General features: G+C 53.8%; 3 protein-coding genes across 9 annotated transcripts; 1 reads left to right on the top strand and 2 right to left on the bottom strand.

Moving 5' to 3' along the window:
• Positions 1 to 20: 20 nt before the first annotated feature.
• NDRG2 (NDRG family member 2) lies at positions 21 to 8,589 on the bottom strand. 7 transcript variants are annotated; one of them, XM_021695464.1, is made up of 17 exons: positions 7,900 to 7,989; positions 6,890 to 6,956; positions 6,086 to 6,166; positions 5,679 to 5,720; positions 5,299 to 5,404; positions 4,925 to 5,045; positions 4,678 to 4,740; positions 3,674 to 3,734; positions 3,379 to 3,465; positions 3,179 to 3,235; positions 2,893 to 2,996; positions 2,413 to 2,457; positions 2,070 to 2,121; positions 1,767 to 1,814; positions 1,481 to 1,516; positions 1,277 to 1,328; positions 35 to 1,034 (listed from the first exon to the last, which is right to left on the bottom strand). In XM_021695464.1, exons 3-17 carry the CDS (start codon positions 6,158 to 6,160, stop codon positions 868 to 870), a joined length of 1,116 nt encoding a protein of 371 aa, XP_021551139.1. In that variant the 5' UTR covers positions 6,161 to 6,166; positions 6,890 to 6,956; positions 7,900 to 7,989; the 3' UTR covers positions 35 to 867. The 7 variants fall into 7 exon arrangements, with proteins under 7 accessions (XP_021551137.1, XP_021551136.1, XP_044773827.1 ...); XM_021695462.1 differs by lacking the exon at positions 7,900 to 7,989 and adding an exon at positions 8,563 to 8,589 and having other exon boundaries at positions 21 to 1,034; positions 1,767 to 2,121; XM_021695461.1 differs by having other exon boundaries at positions 21 to 1,034; positions 1,767 to 2,121.
• A 4,419-nt stretch (positions 8,590 to 13,008) lies between these two features.
• On the top strand, positions 13,009 to 14,638 carry TPPP2 (tubulin polymerization promoting protein family member 2). The gene is made up of 3 exons (XM_021695561.2): positions 13,009 to 13,181; positions 13,435 to 13,588; positions 14,351 to 14,638. Exons 1-3 carry the CDS (start codon positions 13,009 to 13,011, stop codon positions 14,537 to 14,539), a joined length of 516 nt encoding a protein of 171 aa, XP_021551236.1. The 3' UTR covers positions 14,540 to 14,638.
• A 1,904-nt stretch (positions 14,639 to 16,542) lies between these two features.
• Positions 16,543 to 17,004, bottom strand: RNASE13 (ribonuclease A family member 13 (inactive)). Its single transcript, XM_021695602.1, has one exon. The coding sequence runs from the start codon at positions 17,002 to 17,004 to the stop codon at positions 16,543 to 16,545; it is 462 nt and encodes a 153-aa protein (XP_021551277.1).
• Positions 17,005 to 17,809: the final 805 nt, after the last annotated feature.

The raw sequence follows: 17,809 nt of genomic DNA, 5'->3' as shown, positions 1-17,809 counted from the left end.
AAAGGGGCACGATGCAGGCATATTCAGACAAAGAAGACTGGTGCTCAGTTCCTCTACAGTTTATTGTTACAGCAGAAGCTGTGGGACACAGGAAGGCACCCTCCACACAAAACACAGTGTGGGCAGAGCCCCAAGATAGCCCTTCCCACCCCTATGCCAAGCCCCAAGCAGCCCTGCCCCAGCTTAGCTCCCTCCCCCTCCCACTCTAGACACACACTGTCTAGATAGCTACCAAAGTTAGTGCAGCCAATGGCCCCAGGCCCCTTCCTATTGCCCCAGCTCCAATCCTTCCCTCGTACTTGTTCATTGCCCACCACTTCCCATTCCAACTTCCATTTCACACACCAGATGTTTCTATCCCATCCTGAGGACCACTAACCCATCAGCAAGCCTCCTCTGACACACATTCATTTAGGCCCATATTCTTCAGAGATCTGAAGGGTTAATGAAAAGCCTTATCAGCTTTGGTGAATGGAGTCCCAGCCCCAAGTCCCCTACCCTTGCAATGGGATAAGTAGGGAGAGTCTGATGGAGGCACCATGGGGCAACTACAACAACCTCTTATCCCTTATCTATGGACACCTAGATTAGGGAGAGGGGACACAGGCCCTCTCCACCTTAACACCAAAATGAGGGAGAGGGATAATTTAGGGGTCTGGGTCCCTAAGAGATATTAGAACATCTCTCCCAGGATCTGAGGGGAATCACAGGTTAGAGGTCAAGGTTAGGGTTGCAATCAAAGATCAAGGTCATCTCCCCACATGATCTGCCCATCTTCCCTTCCTCTGGCCCAGTGCCCTATGCACCTCCCAGGTTAGTGCTGGGGGAGGTGAGGGCTGGGTCCTACACCAGGGCAACAAAGGTCATTCAACAGGAGACCTCCATGGTATGCCCCGGGGGCCCTGAAGGGAGAGTCCCAGACTCGCTGCTCTGGGACAGGGTGCGAGAGCGGGACCGGTTGCCATCAGTGGACGCTGCACTGGTCAGGGAGGCTGTGCGCGATCGGGACAGGCGAGTCATGCAGGATGAGGCCACTGTGGAGACAGAAGCATAAGCAGGCAGGCAGAGAAGAGGTGGGAAAGAGAGGCTGGCAACTCCGAGTGGGGAGACGAGAGTGACAAATGGGGCTGGCGGCGGGGAGGGGGTCAGTGATTTGGCAGACGGTGGTAAGTCCCAGAACTAGCCTGAAATGGTTCCTCCCCCTCAGTGCCCATCCCTCCGACTGTGCAGCAATCTCTTGCTTGCTCTCATGATAGCCTCTGACCCCCATACTCACTGTAGCCCATGCCTTGCAGGAAGTACTTGAAGGCCTCGGTCAGCTTGCCTGGCTGTGGAAGTAAGATGAGCAGAGGGGACAGTGAGATGAGGTTCGAAGCTGAGCTGGAGCCCAAGGCCATGGCGGGTTGGGGGTGGGGTGAGGGGAAAAGTGTATACTTCAATGCCATTAATATCCCATCTCATAGAGGACAGTGGTACTCACCTGAGTCAGCTGGGGCTGACCTCCAGAGTCGGCCATCTGTCCAGGAGATGGAGACAGCCATCCAGAAGAAGTGATACAGATATAAATACAAGCAGCCATGCCAAGGGATAGGAAAGGGTCTCTCTTCCCTAGCTTCCCCACTCCAGGCCCTAAGGGTTTGTTTTCTTTATCCACCCCACTTCTTCCTATGCAGGACCTTGAAGGCCTAGAAGCTGAATCTAAAGAGGATCTATGGCTCCGGACAGGGGGCCAGGAGTCAGGCAGCGCCTGGAGCAGGGTTACTGACCTTGAGAAAAGAGGTCTGGGTGGGGTCCAGCTTTGAGTTACACTCCACCTGGTGTAAGCAGGAGGCTGAATGAATGACGTTATACTCCCTGCGACCTCTCCCCTCCAAGGGACCCAGGGACCCAGATCCCAGTTCCTTTCCCATCAGCCCTATACCCATTTTGTTCTTACCAGGAATCAACCTCTTAGGCCCCGCGGTCGCTCTCCCAGTTCCAAACAGAGCTTGCCTCTTGGCAAGATACCCCTCTGACCACCACCCGAGGACTCCAACCCTCCCTCGCCCACTCCAAAATTCTCTACTGACCACTGCATCTTCATGGGGTGCTTGATCTCCTACCACCAGCATCACAGGGCACCTACAGGCACAGTGTCAGGGAGAAGATGGTGAGCCCCTGCTATTCCCCCACCGGCCTCCCAGAACAGCAGCTGGAAAATGTTCGCCTCCAAAGAGGAAACAGGCTTCTGAACCCCTTGACCCTTCCAAGACAACCCAAAGGGGGAAGACTAGAAGGTGGGATTTGCTTCATGGGATAGGGTGGGAGGTGACGAGAAAATTCCCTATTAAAAGACTTTCCTTCTTCTAAAGAATGTAAGCACCTAGGCAAGATCCAGGGAGAGAGGCAAAGCTTTAGCTCTTAAAGTCTTACTTGAGGGTCACAGCACCTCCACGCTCAAGGTTCAGGTCTCGGCGGCTAGAAAGGGGTTCAAAGAAGAGCAGGGATTTTAGGCAGGCCATGCTATCCAACCGGATGGAAGCCATCTCCTCCCTGGGGAAGCGGTCTTCCTCCCAAAAATTATAGTCAATTATTAATAATTAAAAGTGGGAACCAAAGGGGAAGGTGGCAGGCAGGCCTCAAATCCCTGTGGTCACTTGGACCCCAGGTCCCTGGCCGGAGGGCAGTGAAGGCGGAGGAAAGGAATCCAAAAACCCAAGGGAAGTAAATAAGAAAAAGGGGAACAGCTCCTTACAATTCATCCCATTGGGGATCTGGCCCACAGCTGCCCCAGTGGCACACCAAACCCTGCCGTCCTTGCTCCGTGTGATTCCCAGACTTCCCTCCCCTCCTCGCCTCCCCGTGACCCACACCTTTCTCTCCCATGTGCACGCACACATGCCACGCACTCACTTGTTGTAGCTGTTCCAGTACAGTTCAATGTTCTCCAGGTTGGGTGCGTGTGTAATGATATTTCTGTACTTTTGTATCAACTCCGAATTTCCAGACAGCTCCTCCTGAAGGAAAGCCAAGGGAGAGACAGGGTTGAGAAAAGAAGTCACCAATTACTGGATGAGAAGAAGCAAGCCTTCTTCCCTCCCCAGATCCCGTCCCATCTAAGGAAGTCACCCCAAGCATTCAAGCCCCTCCCGGCTCCTGCCGGTCCCCTCCACTTCTTCCACCTTCCACAACCACTTACCTGGCTGAAAAGATGTCCAAGGATCATCTCCGGAATGGAAGAGGTAAGACCTGTTAGCTATGAGAAAAGGACAGATGAGCAAGCTCAGGATACTATGAGGAGAAGAGACCCAGGCTAAAAAGTGACCCATCTTTCCTGTCCCGCTCCCCCTCCCAAGGGGGCCCCCCAACCTAGGCTTCAACACACAGGCCCCTCCGAACCTTGTGGGCTGCCCAATCCATCCAACCCTTGGCATTGGGATCAATGTTGATGAGGACAAGACCCTCGACCGTATCTGGGTGGGTAAGCTGAGGAGTAACAGAAGGAAGGGAAATCAGAGGCTGGGCAGGGTCTTATTCCCTTCCCGCTGAGCTCCAGCCAGTGGGGCCTGCCCCCCACCCTTATACCCAAGTCCTCCCCACAAACACACACTAGCAAACAATATTCTCCTACTCAGTCTGCCATGGGCCTTAAACCTGCCTTTCCCTTGTCTGGGTTTTTCTTTTAATCTCTTACAGCATATCGTGACAGGATATAGGCCCCAGCTCCAGCACCGACTCCAATTACCGTGGAGAAACTGTGAAAGAGACGTGTGTATCTAATGGGTCCTGCTGTCCAAAACTTGGGCCCTTCAGAATCCTCATCCTCCCTCCCACGGCCACATGCACAAAGGACAGAACGCAACCCTCCCTGGAGGAGTGCGAAAATGGAAGGTGCCGAGGAGCTAACCGTTGACACTGGTAGCCAGTGTAGGTCCCCGAAATCTACTTCAGCTCTCTCTTGGGAAGCAAGTGTCTTGAAAGGAAACACCCATCCACCAACCAAACAGACACTGTTTTCCTACATAGCTCTGTGTCCATTTTCAATTCTCAGGAGCTAGTTCAACTTGTTCTGTTTTAGTTCCTGGTTCCTTGTGAGGAACCGGGAAGAAGGGAACTTGAAGCAAGATGGGGAAAAAAAAAGACACAACTTCAGTGAACAATAGGGAGAACGGGGGAAACAGAGCCAACAAGGTGAACCCGAGCTGCCCAGGGTCCGGGTGCCCAGGAAAAGCCGAGCCAGGGCCAGAGCCCGGGAGTCATCAGCTCGCAGCGTGCATACCACGGAGGCTCACCAGGCTTTCCCTTCCTTCTCCCGCTCTCCCTCACACCCAGGGCTCCCGGGCACCAGGTGTGTGTCTGGAGGAGGGGAAGTGGGAGGAAAAGAAACAAGTCTATCTGGCTCCTTGGGATTCTGTCACCTCTCCTCTTCCTCTCTACCTTCCAGATCCAAGAAGCAGGGCCACCCAGAGCCCGCTTCCTTTTCCTGCCTCTTTCCATCAGGACTACTCTGCTGACTCAAGTCCATTTCCAAACCTACCCCTCTTCTTCTCAACAGTCAGGTGGAGGCATGGAGGAGGAAGGATCTATCTAGGCCAGAGACCACAACTTGCCCAGGAACCCTGGTGGACACAGGAGTTCTAAGGGCCCCCTTGTGCCGGGCAGAGGACTCTGGTTTGGAGGGGTTCCCAGGCCTCTCACTTTAAGTACTGCAGGATGCAAGGGATCATGTCCGCAAGCTGGTCCAGAGATGGGTACTGGTATCTAGGAAAGAGAAGAATGTTAAGGAAAACACCAAGCTGCCCCCGGTGCCCTGCACTTCAGGGTGCCCTACCCACTCTCTACCAGAGTCTCCACTGTCCCCCCTCTCCTCCTCCCCTGGTCCACTCTTCCCTGCCCCTGCCCTGTGCCGCGAAGCCTCGTGAGGAGGGAGGGAGCTAATTCTCACCCCAAAGGGAACACAGGAGCCCCCTCTTCCATTCCAGGGGCATCCACATGAACCCGCACGAAGTTCTGAATGATTTCCTGCATATCCCCGAATTGAAACAGTGGCTGGAAGCAAGATTTATCTAAAGAGAATCCCCACCATCCCGACAGTAGAATCAGCCAGGGAAAAGCATCCCCAAGTCAGAACCCACCCTCTTTTTATTATGCCATAGTCAGACCAGGACAGAACTCCCCCTTGAAATGCCACATGGCTCCCTTCCTGCCCGTGCTGACCCTTCCTTCCCGCCCGTGCTGACCCTTCCCTTCCCTTGGGGTTTTACCCTTCCCACCAGCCTCTTCCCAGAAAGGAGTGGGAGGGGAAGCTCAGGTCCTTACAGTTGAGTCCCACATCGTGGTAGGTGAGTATCGCTGGACGTTTGGGTTTGGGGGTGCCATAGACAGTAAAAGTGACAGAGCCATAAGGTGTCTCCACAGAGTGAGTCTGCAGAAAAACAGGTCACCATGAGGTGAGAGGAAAAAGAGGCAGGAGAAGGACGCCCACAAAAGTCCCACAAAAGCCGGGGAGTTGGGGTGGGGAGGGGCAAAGAGAGGAGACGGGAACAAAGAATTAGAAAAGGAGAGATGGGGAAGGGAAAGGACTGGAATGGAAGGAAAGGGAGCAGAGAGGGGAGAAAGAGCCCGGTAGCAGCCCTCTCCTTACTGGGAGAGAGGAGAAGCCCTCCTCCCGCCCTGGGACTGTGCCCCCAAGTTGTTACCTGTCCCTGGTCCAGGAGGATTCGGGCAGCTAACTCAGCCTCCTGGAGACACACACACACACACACATACACACACACACATACACACACACGAACACACAGAGACACACAGCCATGGAGAGTCACAGATGGAGAGACAGACACAGATAAAGAAAGGTAGGCAAAGAGACCAACCGAGACGAACGACAGAAAGAGATGACAAAAAGAGACATGGAGAGGATGACGGTTAGTGCAGTGACAGGACAAAGGCCTGAACTCCCGTTGTGGTCTATGGGGGAGAGACATGGGTATAGGTGGAGAAAACAGGGCTGTGGATTAGAATGAGATTATGGGTTTGGGAAGGCAGGAGGCGAGGGGGATGCCTGCAGGTCTGGAATTCGGGCCTGGGAGTCAGGGGTACTAATAACCTTGGCCACCTCGGGCGTCTGCCCCGGCAACAGCGGCTTCTCCTCGGTGATCTGCACCTCCTGCAGCTCCGCCATGGTGGCCTGGCAGGATGAGGAAACACCTCGACTGGGGAGGTGGCCTCCACGCCCGCCCATCTCATACACCTGGCTTCCTCCCTCAACCCGGGACAGTGCAGGGTGCAGAGGGCCCCAGAGCTGAAGACCACATCCGGACCCACACAGAGCCTCTCCTGCCCCCAGCTCCATGTCCAGGCCGCTGGGAAGGAGAGCTGGTGGCAGAGGACTCAGGATACCACTTCTCTTCCGACTGGCCATCCCCACGGCTGCCCCTCAGCACCCACAGCGCCGGACCCCCCTCTCCTATCCTGGATGGAAATACCAGGGTGGGGCAGGAGTGCAGCTCTGGTTTCCCAGGCTATATTTAGGGGCCACCCCACACTCCCAGAGTTAGCTAGGGATGAAGCTTGTGGCCCAGTGACTGGGTACTCCAAAGATACTGAGGGACTGAGTAGTCAGAGTTCACAATTAACTGTGACCTTCAACTAAGCCTCAAGGTCAGCAGCTCAGATGGAAAGGGGCTAAAAATGACCCGAGTACCATGACCAAGAGGGGGAGAGGGAAACAAAAAGAACAAGGGGCACCCGTGTCCAACTGACCCAGTGCTTCCTTTCCTTCCTCCCAAGACTCTCCCTCCCGACTGTGAATAAATTAGCATACATTCAACTTTAGTGGGGCTGGTGAGGAGCAGAACACCTGTGCAGATCGGCAGTTAAGAGCCTGCAGCCTGGGGGTGGGGTCACTTACTGGGCTCCTATTGGCTGGATGCAGTGTGGTTAGGGGTCAGGGTTCTCTCTTCTCCTGGCTCTGGGGTCTGAGAAAACAAGGCAATGAGGTGAATGACATGGGAGACAGACGCTGGGTCTTTTAGGGGCAGAAAGCCTCAGCCAAGATCTAGACTACCTGGGTCACCAACCCTCCCCAGGTCACTAACCCTCCCTAATCTGTACCCCTGAGTCCAATGAACACGTCTTCTCTAGGCTTCAGCTAGAATCAATACAGGCTGGAGGGGCCTGCGGGGCAACATGGAGAGCAGGTATCATCAGTCCAGGCTGGGGGAGGAGAGAAGGAAGTGCTGATGTGGAGGAAAGAGCGTGGCTTGTGTCGGAACCTCTGGATTCTAGTCCCGGCTCTGCTGCTAAGGGTGTGACCTTGGCCCACTCAGTTACTTCCCTTGGCTTCGATTTCCTATTTGCAAACTAGAAGTGGGGACTAGGAGATCCTCAAGATTTTTGACAGCTCTCGAGTGAGATGAGGATAGCTGAGCATGACTGTGTCCCAGTTAAACGTTTTTAAAAAGCCTCGTGCCCTCGCGTCTCTCCTCCACCCAGTCTCGGTGTGGGTCCCGCGAGCGGAGAAGGGGAGGGAGGGCGGCCCCCACAGTCTCCTCCCAGCCTCCCCGACGACCCGCAAGGGCCGAGCGCCAGCTGGGAAGGGATGGGTAGGACGGCTGGGACCGACCGGGCCCGGCACCCGGGACCTGTCCCTACAAGTCCCAACGCTGTCCGTCCGCGTGGGGACCGACACCCTCGCGCGGCCGGCGACGAGCGCCCTGGACCCTGGACACAACCTCGCGCACGCCCCAAACACGCCCTGCCGCTCGCGGATCCTCCGCCTTTGTGCGCCGCAGCCCAGCGCCCCCTCCTTGCGGGCCTCTTCCCGCGAGCGGTCAGCTCGGAGGGATTGGGATCCAACCGCCCACCGGCGCGGCTGGCGCCATCCAGGCCCTGCGGCCCCTCGCCCGCCCCTCCCCCTACCTGTTGCCGCCGCGGCCGCTTCCACCTTCACTTGCCTTTGACTCTCCGGCCCGCCCGGCTTGGGCTCCCCACAGACCCGCCCCCGGCCCGCCCCAGCCCGCCCACCGGCCGACAGCTCCCTGCAGATCCGCCCCAGACCCCCCGTAAACACGCCTCCCCTCTACCCCGCCCCAGGCCGTCTGCCGCTCAGGGAGGGGCTGTGCTGGGGGCCCGAGGGGTACTCTAAGGGAAGCAAACTGCGGGGTGCCTCCTCGCTCCGCTCGCGCTCCCCACAACATCCCCCCCGCAACCGGGCTGTAGTGGGGGGTGCTGGGATTCCTTAGTCCTGCGGGGGATCCCCACGCCCGCCCTCAACACCGCCCCCACCCGTGACCTGGATCTGCCTATCGCACTGTGGTTCCTTCCTTCGCCCCCAGACTCAGTAGTGGGGACGGGTAATGGGGAGACGAACCCAGGGTGCTGACACACCATGATTTCGACTGGGCTCGCGGGTAAACACAGCTAGGTTGAGGAAGGAGGAGGTGGGCGGGGATCGCCGCTGAGGAGGCGAGGGTCTCGCCGGCTGGGAGGGGCAGGTGTGCCAGCACCAAAGGAGCGGGGCAGGGGTGGGGGACCGTCGGGGGCGCAGGAGTTTCAACTTCGGGGTGCCCAGGGTCCTGGTACCTCCTCTCTCTGCTGCGTCCCGACGCCTGCTCTCGGCTGCTCCCTGAGAAGTTGGAAAACAAGGCGGGGGGGCCGGGGAATGCGGGGGGCCGCTATAAATAGAGGGAGATCGCAGGAGAGCGGGGGGGAGAGGATGGCCGACGGGGACTCCCGGGTCAAGGCCCCGGGGGGGGCGGAGGAGGGGCCAGGGACCCCCAGGGGCTCTGACTCTAGGGTAAACAGGCGCGGAGGCGGAGTTAACTCTGCGGGGGTGGAGTGGGGGCTTCGGGAGGACGCTGTGTCCCGGGCTGGAACCCAAGAGACCCTGTGCCTTCGGCGCTAACCCCTCCTAGTGCGGCCCAGAGAAGGAGGGTGAGACCAGCTCTGCCCGGCTGAATCTCAGTGCCCAGGCCGTGGTTTCTCAGGGACTGCTGCGTGTCCCTCTCAGGGCCTGGGGTGGGTTTGCCCTCACTCACCCTGTCCTACCCCCCCCCCCGTAGATGCACCCTCCCTGTGCCCCTAGAGGAAGCCCGCCTGGAATGGGATAGTTGGGGGGTGGGGTTCCCGTGGGGTTCCGAAGTTGTCTTAGGCACAAGGAAACCAGATTGAATTTCTCCCCACCTGCACCCTTCCAGCGCCGCCTCCCCACCAGGGTCCTCACTCCATCTTCCTTCAGCCTGGTTCCTGGGTTACCGTTTCGGGGGCTGGGCGGCAGGCCAGTTAGGAACAATGGCCAATGGAACTGGAGCTGCCAACGGCAACACCAGCACAGACTGCCCCCCCAAGACCCCCAAATAGCCCTCCCCCCTCCTGCCTGGGAACCACCCCACCACCACCACCCTCACCACCCACAACCCCCTCCCATCCAAGGAACATCAATGCCCCTTTCATCCCCACTTGGCAGGGTCTATTGGAAAGAAGGAGGGGCCAAGAGGGAGGAGGTGACCCAGAGTAGGAGAACTGTTCAGGATTAAACCTGGCTTTCAACAGCCTCACATCTAAAGGACCCCGGTACCTTCTCCCAATTTGGAGCACCGAAGTTTTCCTCAGTTCCCTTCCCCCACTCTCTTCATAAATGTTTCCCTCAGAAACTGGCCCAGAAGCTGGGCACCCTGGCAGCTTGCCTAGTCCCCTCTCCCCTCTGGATGCCAGTTTAACACTCTGCTGGACGAGGAAAAGCCTGCCGGCATGCTTTCATCGAGGATCATAGATGAAGCTGTGTAGGACAGGAGAGAGATCTCACCAGCCCTCCTGGAGCTGGGGAAGGAAGAACGCCCAGAGCAAGAGCTTCTGCCTTGCCTGCCTGCCGCAATCTCTGATGTGTCTAAAGTAGTCTTACTTGGAGTGGGGGAGGGAGAGACCTGGAGGTTCCAGCATCTAAATTCGTCTCTGGGTCAGGATGACTCAGGGGGAACCTGATAAGGGGCCTAGGCAGGGGCGTGTGGCGGGCAGGAGGTGGGAAATTTCCATTGGGATCTGTTTGCTTCCGCGGCTTAGGGGTCTCAGCCTCCCAGAGGCAGAAATGAGGCAGAAGCCCTAAGGTAGGGTTCTCCCTCAGGGAGGTCCCAGCGCAGCCCAGCTGTAAGTGACCCAACCAGGGTAATCTCTGTCTAAATTCCTTCCCTTGGGTCAGAGGCAGCTTCAAACTATACCTTCAATGAAGCAACAGTTTTAAGTACCTACTTTGTGCGAGCCACTGTATGCATGCAATTCAAAGAAGTGTGATGGGTAGTCCTACCCTCTCTAGAAGCTTATGGTGGAGTAGGTGGGAGAAGTAATAAATATAGAAAAAGTTAAGAAAAATGATGCTTATACAAGATTGGGCAATAAATCCTATGGCAATCATTTCCCACCTTTCTCATGTGGGAGATCAGAGATCTCCATTCCCACTTCATGGTTTTAGTATCTTCTGATGGAGACAAACCATGAATTCAGCAATACTTTTAAATGAGTTTGTAGAGAATTCTTTTTTTTTTAAGATTTTATTTTCAAGTAATCTCTACACCCAATGTGCAGCTCGAACTTAAACCCCAAGATCAAGAGCCACATTCTCTATTGACCAAGCCAGCTAGGCACCCCAGTTTGTATAGAATTCTGATAATCATAACACCTATGTATTTTAGTAATACTTATGTGTGCAAAGCATATTATTTATTTAGTTGATGATCAGTGTTCTGTGTACATAGAGATTCCAGGGGCCCTTGTAATAATTCAGAAATCCTCTCCCAGGAGACTACAGCCTACAGACTAGGAACCATTATCTTGGTATAATTCAGAGGAGGAAAAGGGTTTTGTTTCTACAATGTACCACCCTGTGAGGAGTACAACCACAGTGTATTTGAGTGGGAGAGAGGAACATTCTATCCAGGAAGAAAGAGAGCGTGAGGGAAAGTTTGAGGGCAGAAATACACAAGTTACTTTGAAGAATTCAATATTAGCTGCTATGTGCAAGGTACTTCCTGTGTATTATCCCGCAATACTGTTATTGTCCTCACAGTACAGATGAGGGACTCAAGGAAGCTCAGAGATTTCTTAAATAGAAGCTTTAGTCACTTGCCCAAAGCCAACCAACTAGTGCTGTAAATAACAAATCCAGGACTCAAATCCCCACCCAGATTCATTCCTCTCCAAGGCTACGCTCTTGCCACTATGAGGTAGCCTATCAAGCCATATGGTTCCAGATGAAGAATAACACGGATGAGAACTGGGTGTTGTTTGGTAAAAGTGTGGGCCTAGTGTGAATGTCCTTGAATGACAGGCAACGAGTCTTGGTACTGAAGATACTTACAGCGTTCTTGAGCAGGATTTTTTTTTTAAACATTTTTTTAAAAGATTTTATTTATTTGACAGAGAGAGAGAGAGCACAAGTGGGCAGAGAGGCAGGCAGAGGGAAAGGAAGAAGCAGGCTCTCCTCTGAGCAGGGAGCCCGACATGGGGCTCGATCCCAGGACCCTGTGGGATCATGACCTGAGCCGAAAGCAGACGCTCAACCGACTGAGCCACCCAGGCACCCCTTGAGCAGGATTAATGGATAAAAAATCGTTTTGTGAAAATTAATCTGATGGGTGGGTGATAAAGGTGGATTATGGGGGGGGGGAGCATTCCATTTAGGAGAGAGATTCTTTCGTTCGTTCTTTCTTTTAAAGATTTATTTATTTTAGGGGGAGGGGCAGACGGAGAGAGAATCTTCAGCAGACTCCCCACAGAGTGAGGGGCCCGACGACAGGCAGGCTCAATCTCACAACCCTGAGATCAGGACCTGACCTGGTATCAAAAGTCAGACACTCGAATCAACTGACTAAGCTATCCAGGTGCGCCTAGGAGAGAGATCCTTTAGAAGCCGGGAAAATCAACTAGACAGGAGATGACAAGGACGTGAGTAAGTGGGGGAGCAATAGGAATGGAAAGAAAGGGTTTGTTAGACAAGGAAGTGACATTCATAGGAATTGGTGACTGATTAGAAGGGAAGGGGAGGGAAGTCACCAGCCTAGTTGCCCTGTTTAGTTCATCCATCTCTATGGCTTCTGACCAGAGAACAGGCCAAAGAGAAACCCCTAAGGAACATCCCTGACCTGCACAGAAACTTACATGGAATATTTTCAGAGTCTGAGACTCACCCTCACCCTGACCTCGCTCACCTTGACCCACCCAGATCTGTTATACTCCAAGGCCTGTGCTCTTTCCATGTTGGGCCCAACATTGGAAACCATTTAAAGTTCTCACTGAGGTTGGTCTGCCAAAGCCACTGGGGTTCTCCATGTCGGTCACTATCTTGGGCTTGAGACTAAAAAGGAGGGCACTGTTGGGCTGATGCCAGACTGTTTTCATTAACCCCTTCCCTGGGCTCCTCTCAGCTTTTTGGGGCAGAGCATAAACCAATTTGACCAGGACCCAGAAGACTGGGTCAGGCTGGGCTGGAATTATGAGGGAGAGCTTGATCAACTGGAGAGATCAGAAGGTTGGCAACTTGCTCAATGTAGCATGCAAAGTGGGGAAGTGAAAGGACTCCACTCCCAAGACTAGGGTTGTAGCTGGGGCTGGAGGTGATGTCATATAAACACTGCTGAGGTCATAGAAGCTTCCCTCTCCTCCCCTGTCTGTTTCCCTATTGCCGCACAGTCTCTCCGCTCAGCTGGCTCCCACATACCTGCACACACATAAACAAAGGCTGGGAAGGGTCAGACACCATTCGGGTACTCTTAGGTGCACAAAAGTGGTGGGGAAGTGGGTGGTAGTGTGATTATTCAGTATGTAGGATCCACACTAGTACCCCAATGCTGGAAACAGTAGGTGGGATGGGAGTGAGGGGGAAAAGGAAAGAGAGGGACAGGGAAGAGGGGCTTTGTTCCTATTACTGATCCTGATTTTATCTTAACCCCCATCCTTATTACTCCTCAGTCCTCCCGTCCCCTCCTCCTTCACCCCCAAGCCTCCCCCCGTGCTGTCCTCCCCTACCTCCAGTTGATCATGGCATCAGAAGCAGGGAAAACTTTCCAGAGGTTTGCTGTCTTTGGAGAATCATCGAGCAGTGGCACTGAAATGAACAACAAAAACTTCTCCAAGCTATGCAAAGACTGTGGCATCATGGATGGCAAGACAGTCACCTCCACTGATGTGGACATCGTATTCAGCAAAGTCAAGTAAGGGACCAGAGATGGGAGGTAGGGATGGTGAGTAGAACCAACAAGGCTCTACTCGGAACACGGAAGGGTACATGGAGCAGAACATGCATAATGGATCTACTGAGCACCTACCGGGTCCTTGGCCCTGTGCTATTCCCTGTCCTCAGGACACTCAGTGTCAAGAGGCCAAATCCGAGTGAGGGGAAGGTTGGACCTTGGAAGGTGATGAGTTCATGTTCCAGAGTTTTTGGATTTCTGTCTGACTGACCAGGGCCAAGAATGCCCGAACCATCACATTTCAACAGTTCCAGGAGGCAATGAAGGAACTGGGCCAGAAACGATTCAAGGACAAGAACCCAGATGAAGCTCTGGAGAACATTTATAAACTCATGGAAGGCAAGGATCCAGCTACCACTGGTGTTACCGTGAGTGACATGCTTCATCCCTCACCCTTGACCGGACTTCCTCAGATCCCTGCTGCTCCTATCTCCCCTCCCACCTTCCACTGTCCCTCACCTCTGCCATTAGTAATACTGTAGGGAGACAAGGCAGAAAGCCTCCGGTGCCCTGTTGGTATTGGAACAGACTTTAGAGATCACCTAGTAATTTCAGAGATGAGAAACTTGTGGCCCAGAGAGGGGTCCACATCTATTTTAATAGCAAAATTTAGACTTATTCCCAAGTGTCCAGATAGCTTTGGGTGGGGAACGCTGAGTGCAGAGGACTTGGTACCTGATTCCCACTCCTCTTCCTGATCTTCTGTAAGGTGTAATCTCTGACCTCCTGCCTCTCACCTTCCATCTGTTCCCTATTTTTCCCCTCTCTATTTTAAGTTCCCTCTACTCTAGGTTTCAAATAGGGCCCTCCCAGTAGGAGGGACCTTGCGTATTGGGTCTGGGGTTGAAGTCCTCTGGCTGCAGCCTGGTCACAATAACTCCCTTGGAAATAGAAAAATCCACACACACCCCCATGCCTTCCCATACACCAAACTCTTCCACTCTCAGGAGTGGATGGCTTTTGCCACAGTTCCCACCCATGGCTGCATCTGGGCCCTAGAGAAAGCAGGCCCATGCCAATGGTAGAACAGAGCACAGCGTACTAGCAGAATCAGAGGCCATCTTTAGAGAAGGGGTGTGACAGCGAAGGGGAAGAGAGAGGGATCAGACCCGTCCTCCTCTGGCTTGCAGAAAGCAACGACAGTGGGTGGGGTGAGCCGGCTGACGGACTCCAGCAAGTACACGGGCACGCACAAGGAGCGCTTTGATGAGAGTGGCAAGGGCAAAGGCATCGCAGGACGGGAAGAGACGACTGACAACTCAGGCTATGTGAGTGGCTACAAGGGTGCTGGCACCTATGACAAGAAGAGCAGCAAATAAGAAGTAGCCTCAACAACTAGGGTCAATTAGTCCTCAGCCTGGCATCGTAAACACCAGGGAGCATAGGGAACAATAAACATCTGTGTGTACAGCAGCCAATGAGCCCTGTCTTCCGTCAGGATGAGGGATAGATGGGCCCACCAGTGCAGAGAGAAGAGAGAGCCCGAGGAGTCAGGGTTTCCAGTTCCGCACCCTTTCTCTACTTAGCCTCATGCCTCCCAGCCGGAAGTTAGCATTCCCTTCAACAACTGGTTCTAAGAACAGAGCTGAGGAATATATTTGGGGGTAAGAGACAAACCAGATGTGGAGGCAAAAGTATTGCTCCTTTGCATTCATACGTTACTGGTATCCACCAATCTTATCTCCCAGAGGAGAGTAGCAATTCCTGATTTGACATAGTATGACCCAGACACCACCAACTAGATGCTTCCCTGTCCCTCTACCTTCCTCATCTGTTGTAGTCCAGGTTTTGTTGGAGAAATAGAAACCAGCTAGAATGGACCAAGGACTTACTCGGCTTGACTCCTATTACGAGTTTGTGCTCAAGCTGGGGGAGTGGGGGAGAGAATCCATTTTTTTAAAATTTTTTTTAAATGATTTTTTTAAAAGATTTTATTTATTTATTTGAGAGAGAGAGAATGAGAGAGAGCAAGCACATGAGAGGGGGGAGGGTCAGAGGGAGAAGCAGACTCCCTGCCGAGCAGGGAGCCCGATACGGGACTCGATCCAGGGACTCCAGAATCATGACCTGAGCCGAAGGCAGTCGCTTAACCAACTGAGCCACCCAGGTGCCCGAGAGAATCCATTTTTAACACCCAGCCCAGAACTGAGTTTTGCCCCACCCCACCTCCATCGTGGTACACATGGAACAGAAGATCCCACTCACTGCTAAGGGTAGCCCAGGAAGACAGCCAGAGATGGGTGGCCTCCAGGACTCCAAGAGTAGGAGTTCTGGTGCGCTGAGGAAAAAGGAATGAAATGAGAACTGATTCGGATGTGTTTTTATATTTTTATTTTGAAATGACTATAGAGTCACAGGAAGATGCAAAAATAATACAGAGAGGTCCCACATACCCTTCACCCCAGTTTCACCCAGTGGTTATATCTTACATCACTCGGATGTGGTTTTAAAACCTTCTGTGACTACAGCCAGGCTCACCTCAGCCCTGTCCTGTCAGCAGGAGATCTTGGAGTTTGGGGGGTGTCAGGAGGAGCTTTGGGAAGGAAAGGGATGCAGTAATCTTGGAGGGAACAGGTCAGAGAAGGTAACTTGAAACTCCAGCGAGCCACAATGAGAAGGAAGGAAGGAAAAAGGGTCAGAGAAAGGAAGACAGGGTGACTACAGGAGGTTGGGAATGTCAGGGAGCGACTACCCTGGGCTCTGTGGTAGAGAAGAAAGGAAAGAACAGGTGATGTGGAGAAAAGATCAGTGATTTCATAGAGAGGAGCAGATGGGGAACTGAGAGGGTTTCTGGAGAAGTGAGGCTAGAATGAGTCTAAGGGTCTCAGGGAGGTCCCTGTAGCTAGAGGTACCTACTGCGAAGGTGAGTGAGTGGAGAGTCCTAAGGGAGATGGGGAAGGCTGAGAAGAGAAGGGTGTTGGGGATGGGGAGTTGAGATATGGAGCTGGGTGCCGGTTGCCATGGTGTGAGCTGAGGCTCTGGGCCTCCATCCAGGAATCAGGATCTGGCCCAGTGGATGGACAGTCACTCCCAACTGGACACAGTCAGCTTCTTGGGTGGGTAAGACTGTCTGTGGGAGAGGGAGGATGGTAGGGGAAGAAAGGAGGTAAACAAGTTGGAAAGAGGCTACCAGGCAGTATGACTTTGCATGGTGACTGAAGCTCAAGACATTTGTCCTACCTCCCTGGTCTCTTGGGAGGGGATCCTGCCTGCCTTTGAAGTCAGGGAGGAAGCCTTATACCAGGGATCAGAGGTTTGGGAATAGGGACAGGCTGGTGTGTGGTGGCTGTAGGGGCCAGTTCAGAATGAAAGCCTGCCTTTCCTAGTAGAGGCCGATGATACCTATCGGTTCAGCATCATGCTTTCCAGAACAGAGCAGGTAGAGCCTTTGGTTGGTTAGGGTGTCATTGTAGTAGCAGCTCGTAGGCGGCTGTCTAGGGGCCAGAGAGCAGATCGTGACAGGGAAGGAGTCCTCTGTGAGTGTACAGTATTCATTGTAATTCTCACAGAAGCTATCGCTGTACTTGCAGAACCTCTTGATCTCTCTCCAGGGGGCATGCACCACATAATGGATTTGGGGGCAATACCAGCTCTGTTTTCTGCCCCGCACATAGGCCATGAGACCATTACAATAGCCCTGGAAACCCTTTGGGTAGCTAACCCGGGGATAGTCGATGTGTAATATGCGGAAGTTCTTGATGGCAATCTGCACCTTGATGTCCACAACCAGAGTTGGCCCTAGAACAAGCTGGAGAAACAGGAGCCAGGCCACAGCTGGTGCCATTCTTCCTGCTGGTAGAGTTAAGTGGTTGGAGGCAGAGGTGGGTCTAGAGTGGCTGTCTGCCCCTTCCCAGAGCCTCCAGCATTCCCCCAGCCTTCGCCATGGGCCTTCCCCTATACCCTAAGAGCTGGACTCTACTTCAGAGATAATCTAACCCAGGTCCTCATGTCCCAGAAAGAGGAGACACTTGCCCAAAGTCACTCAGCTGGCCGGCCACCTTCAGCCACTGCCCCCACTCCTTTGGTCCACCCGGGGGTCTCAGCTTCACCCCGTCTGTGAACTGTAACACTTACAGAATAAGAGGTCCAACTGGTCCTTGGGTGAGGGACTCTTCCCGATTATCCCCGGCTCTGGTCAACCTTTCTGGTAAAAAATGCAAAGGGGACAGAAGGAACAGGCTGAACTACGATTGTCTGACTGCTGTGGAGAAAGGATGGGGGCTGGAAGACAAGCGGGGCCGGAGCAGGGGCAGGAATTCTTCTTGCCTGAGGCCAAAGACAGCCCAAAGGTGAGAAGAGGCTAGAGAGCTCTCTGGACAAAGACCAGTCTGGGAGGAGGGAGTGTCCCCTGAGTTTGAGGAGCCTCCGTGCTGAGGGGGTTGGATGGGTGGGAGGATAGAGACATTGCTGTCCCGTCTCCTCCTTTCTGCTGTCATCAGAACACTTAGTTCCAGCTCCTTGGCAGAAGGCTCGAAGTTCTTAGGTTTTCTTTGATGTTTTCTCTGGTCCGTAGGCTGTGCTCCTGTGGAAAGGTGAGAAGGAAAGTACTGTCATGTTTCTGAGGGACAAAGTGCTGCTTATTCCTGACC

Source organism: Neomonachus schauinslandi, chromosome 9 (assembly GCF_002201575.2).
Source record: "Neomonachus schauinslandi chromosome 9, ASM220157v2, whole genome shotgun sequence".
NCBI lineage: Eukaryota > Metazoa > Chordata > Mammalia > Carnivora > Phocidae > Neomonachus > Neomonachus schauinslandi.
This window is presented reverse-complemented; position numbering and strand designations above follow the sequence as displayed.

Excerpts from the sequence above, each read along its gene's own strand:
- NDRG2 (XM_021695462.1), bottom strand. The coding sequence starts at position 6,160 with ATGGCGGAGCTGCAGGAGGTGCAGATCACCGAGGAGAAGCCGCTGTTG. Across the intron at positions 4,741-4,924 it reads GCTCCTGTGTTCCCTTTGGG|ATACCAGTACCCATCTCTGG; the intron begins GTGAGAATTAGC and ends TCTCTTTCCTAG. Across the intron at positions 1,035-1,276 it reads CCTGCAAGGCATGGGCTACA|TGGCCTCATCCTGCATGACT; the intron begins GTGAGTATGGGG and ends CTGTCTCCACAG.
- TPPP2 (XM_021695561.2), top strand. The coding sequence starts at position 13,009 with ATGGCATCAGAAGCAGGGAAAACTTTCCAGAGGTTTGCTGTCTTTGGA. Across the intron at positions 13,182-13,434 it reads ATCGTATTCAGCAAAGTCAA|GGCCAAGAATGCCCGAACCA; the intron begins GTAAGGGACCAG and ends CTGACTGACCAG. Across the intron at positions 13,589-14,350 it reads CAGCTACCACTGGTGTTACC|AAAGCAACGACAGTGGGTGG; the intron begins GTGAGTGACATG and ends TCTGGCTTGCAG.
- RNASE13 (XM_021695602.1), bottom strand. The coding sequence starts at position 17,004 with ATGGCACCAGCTGTGGCCTGGCTCCTGTTTCTCCAGCTTGTTCTAGGG.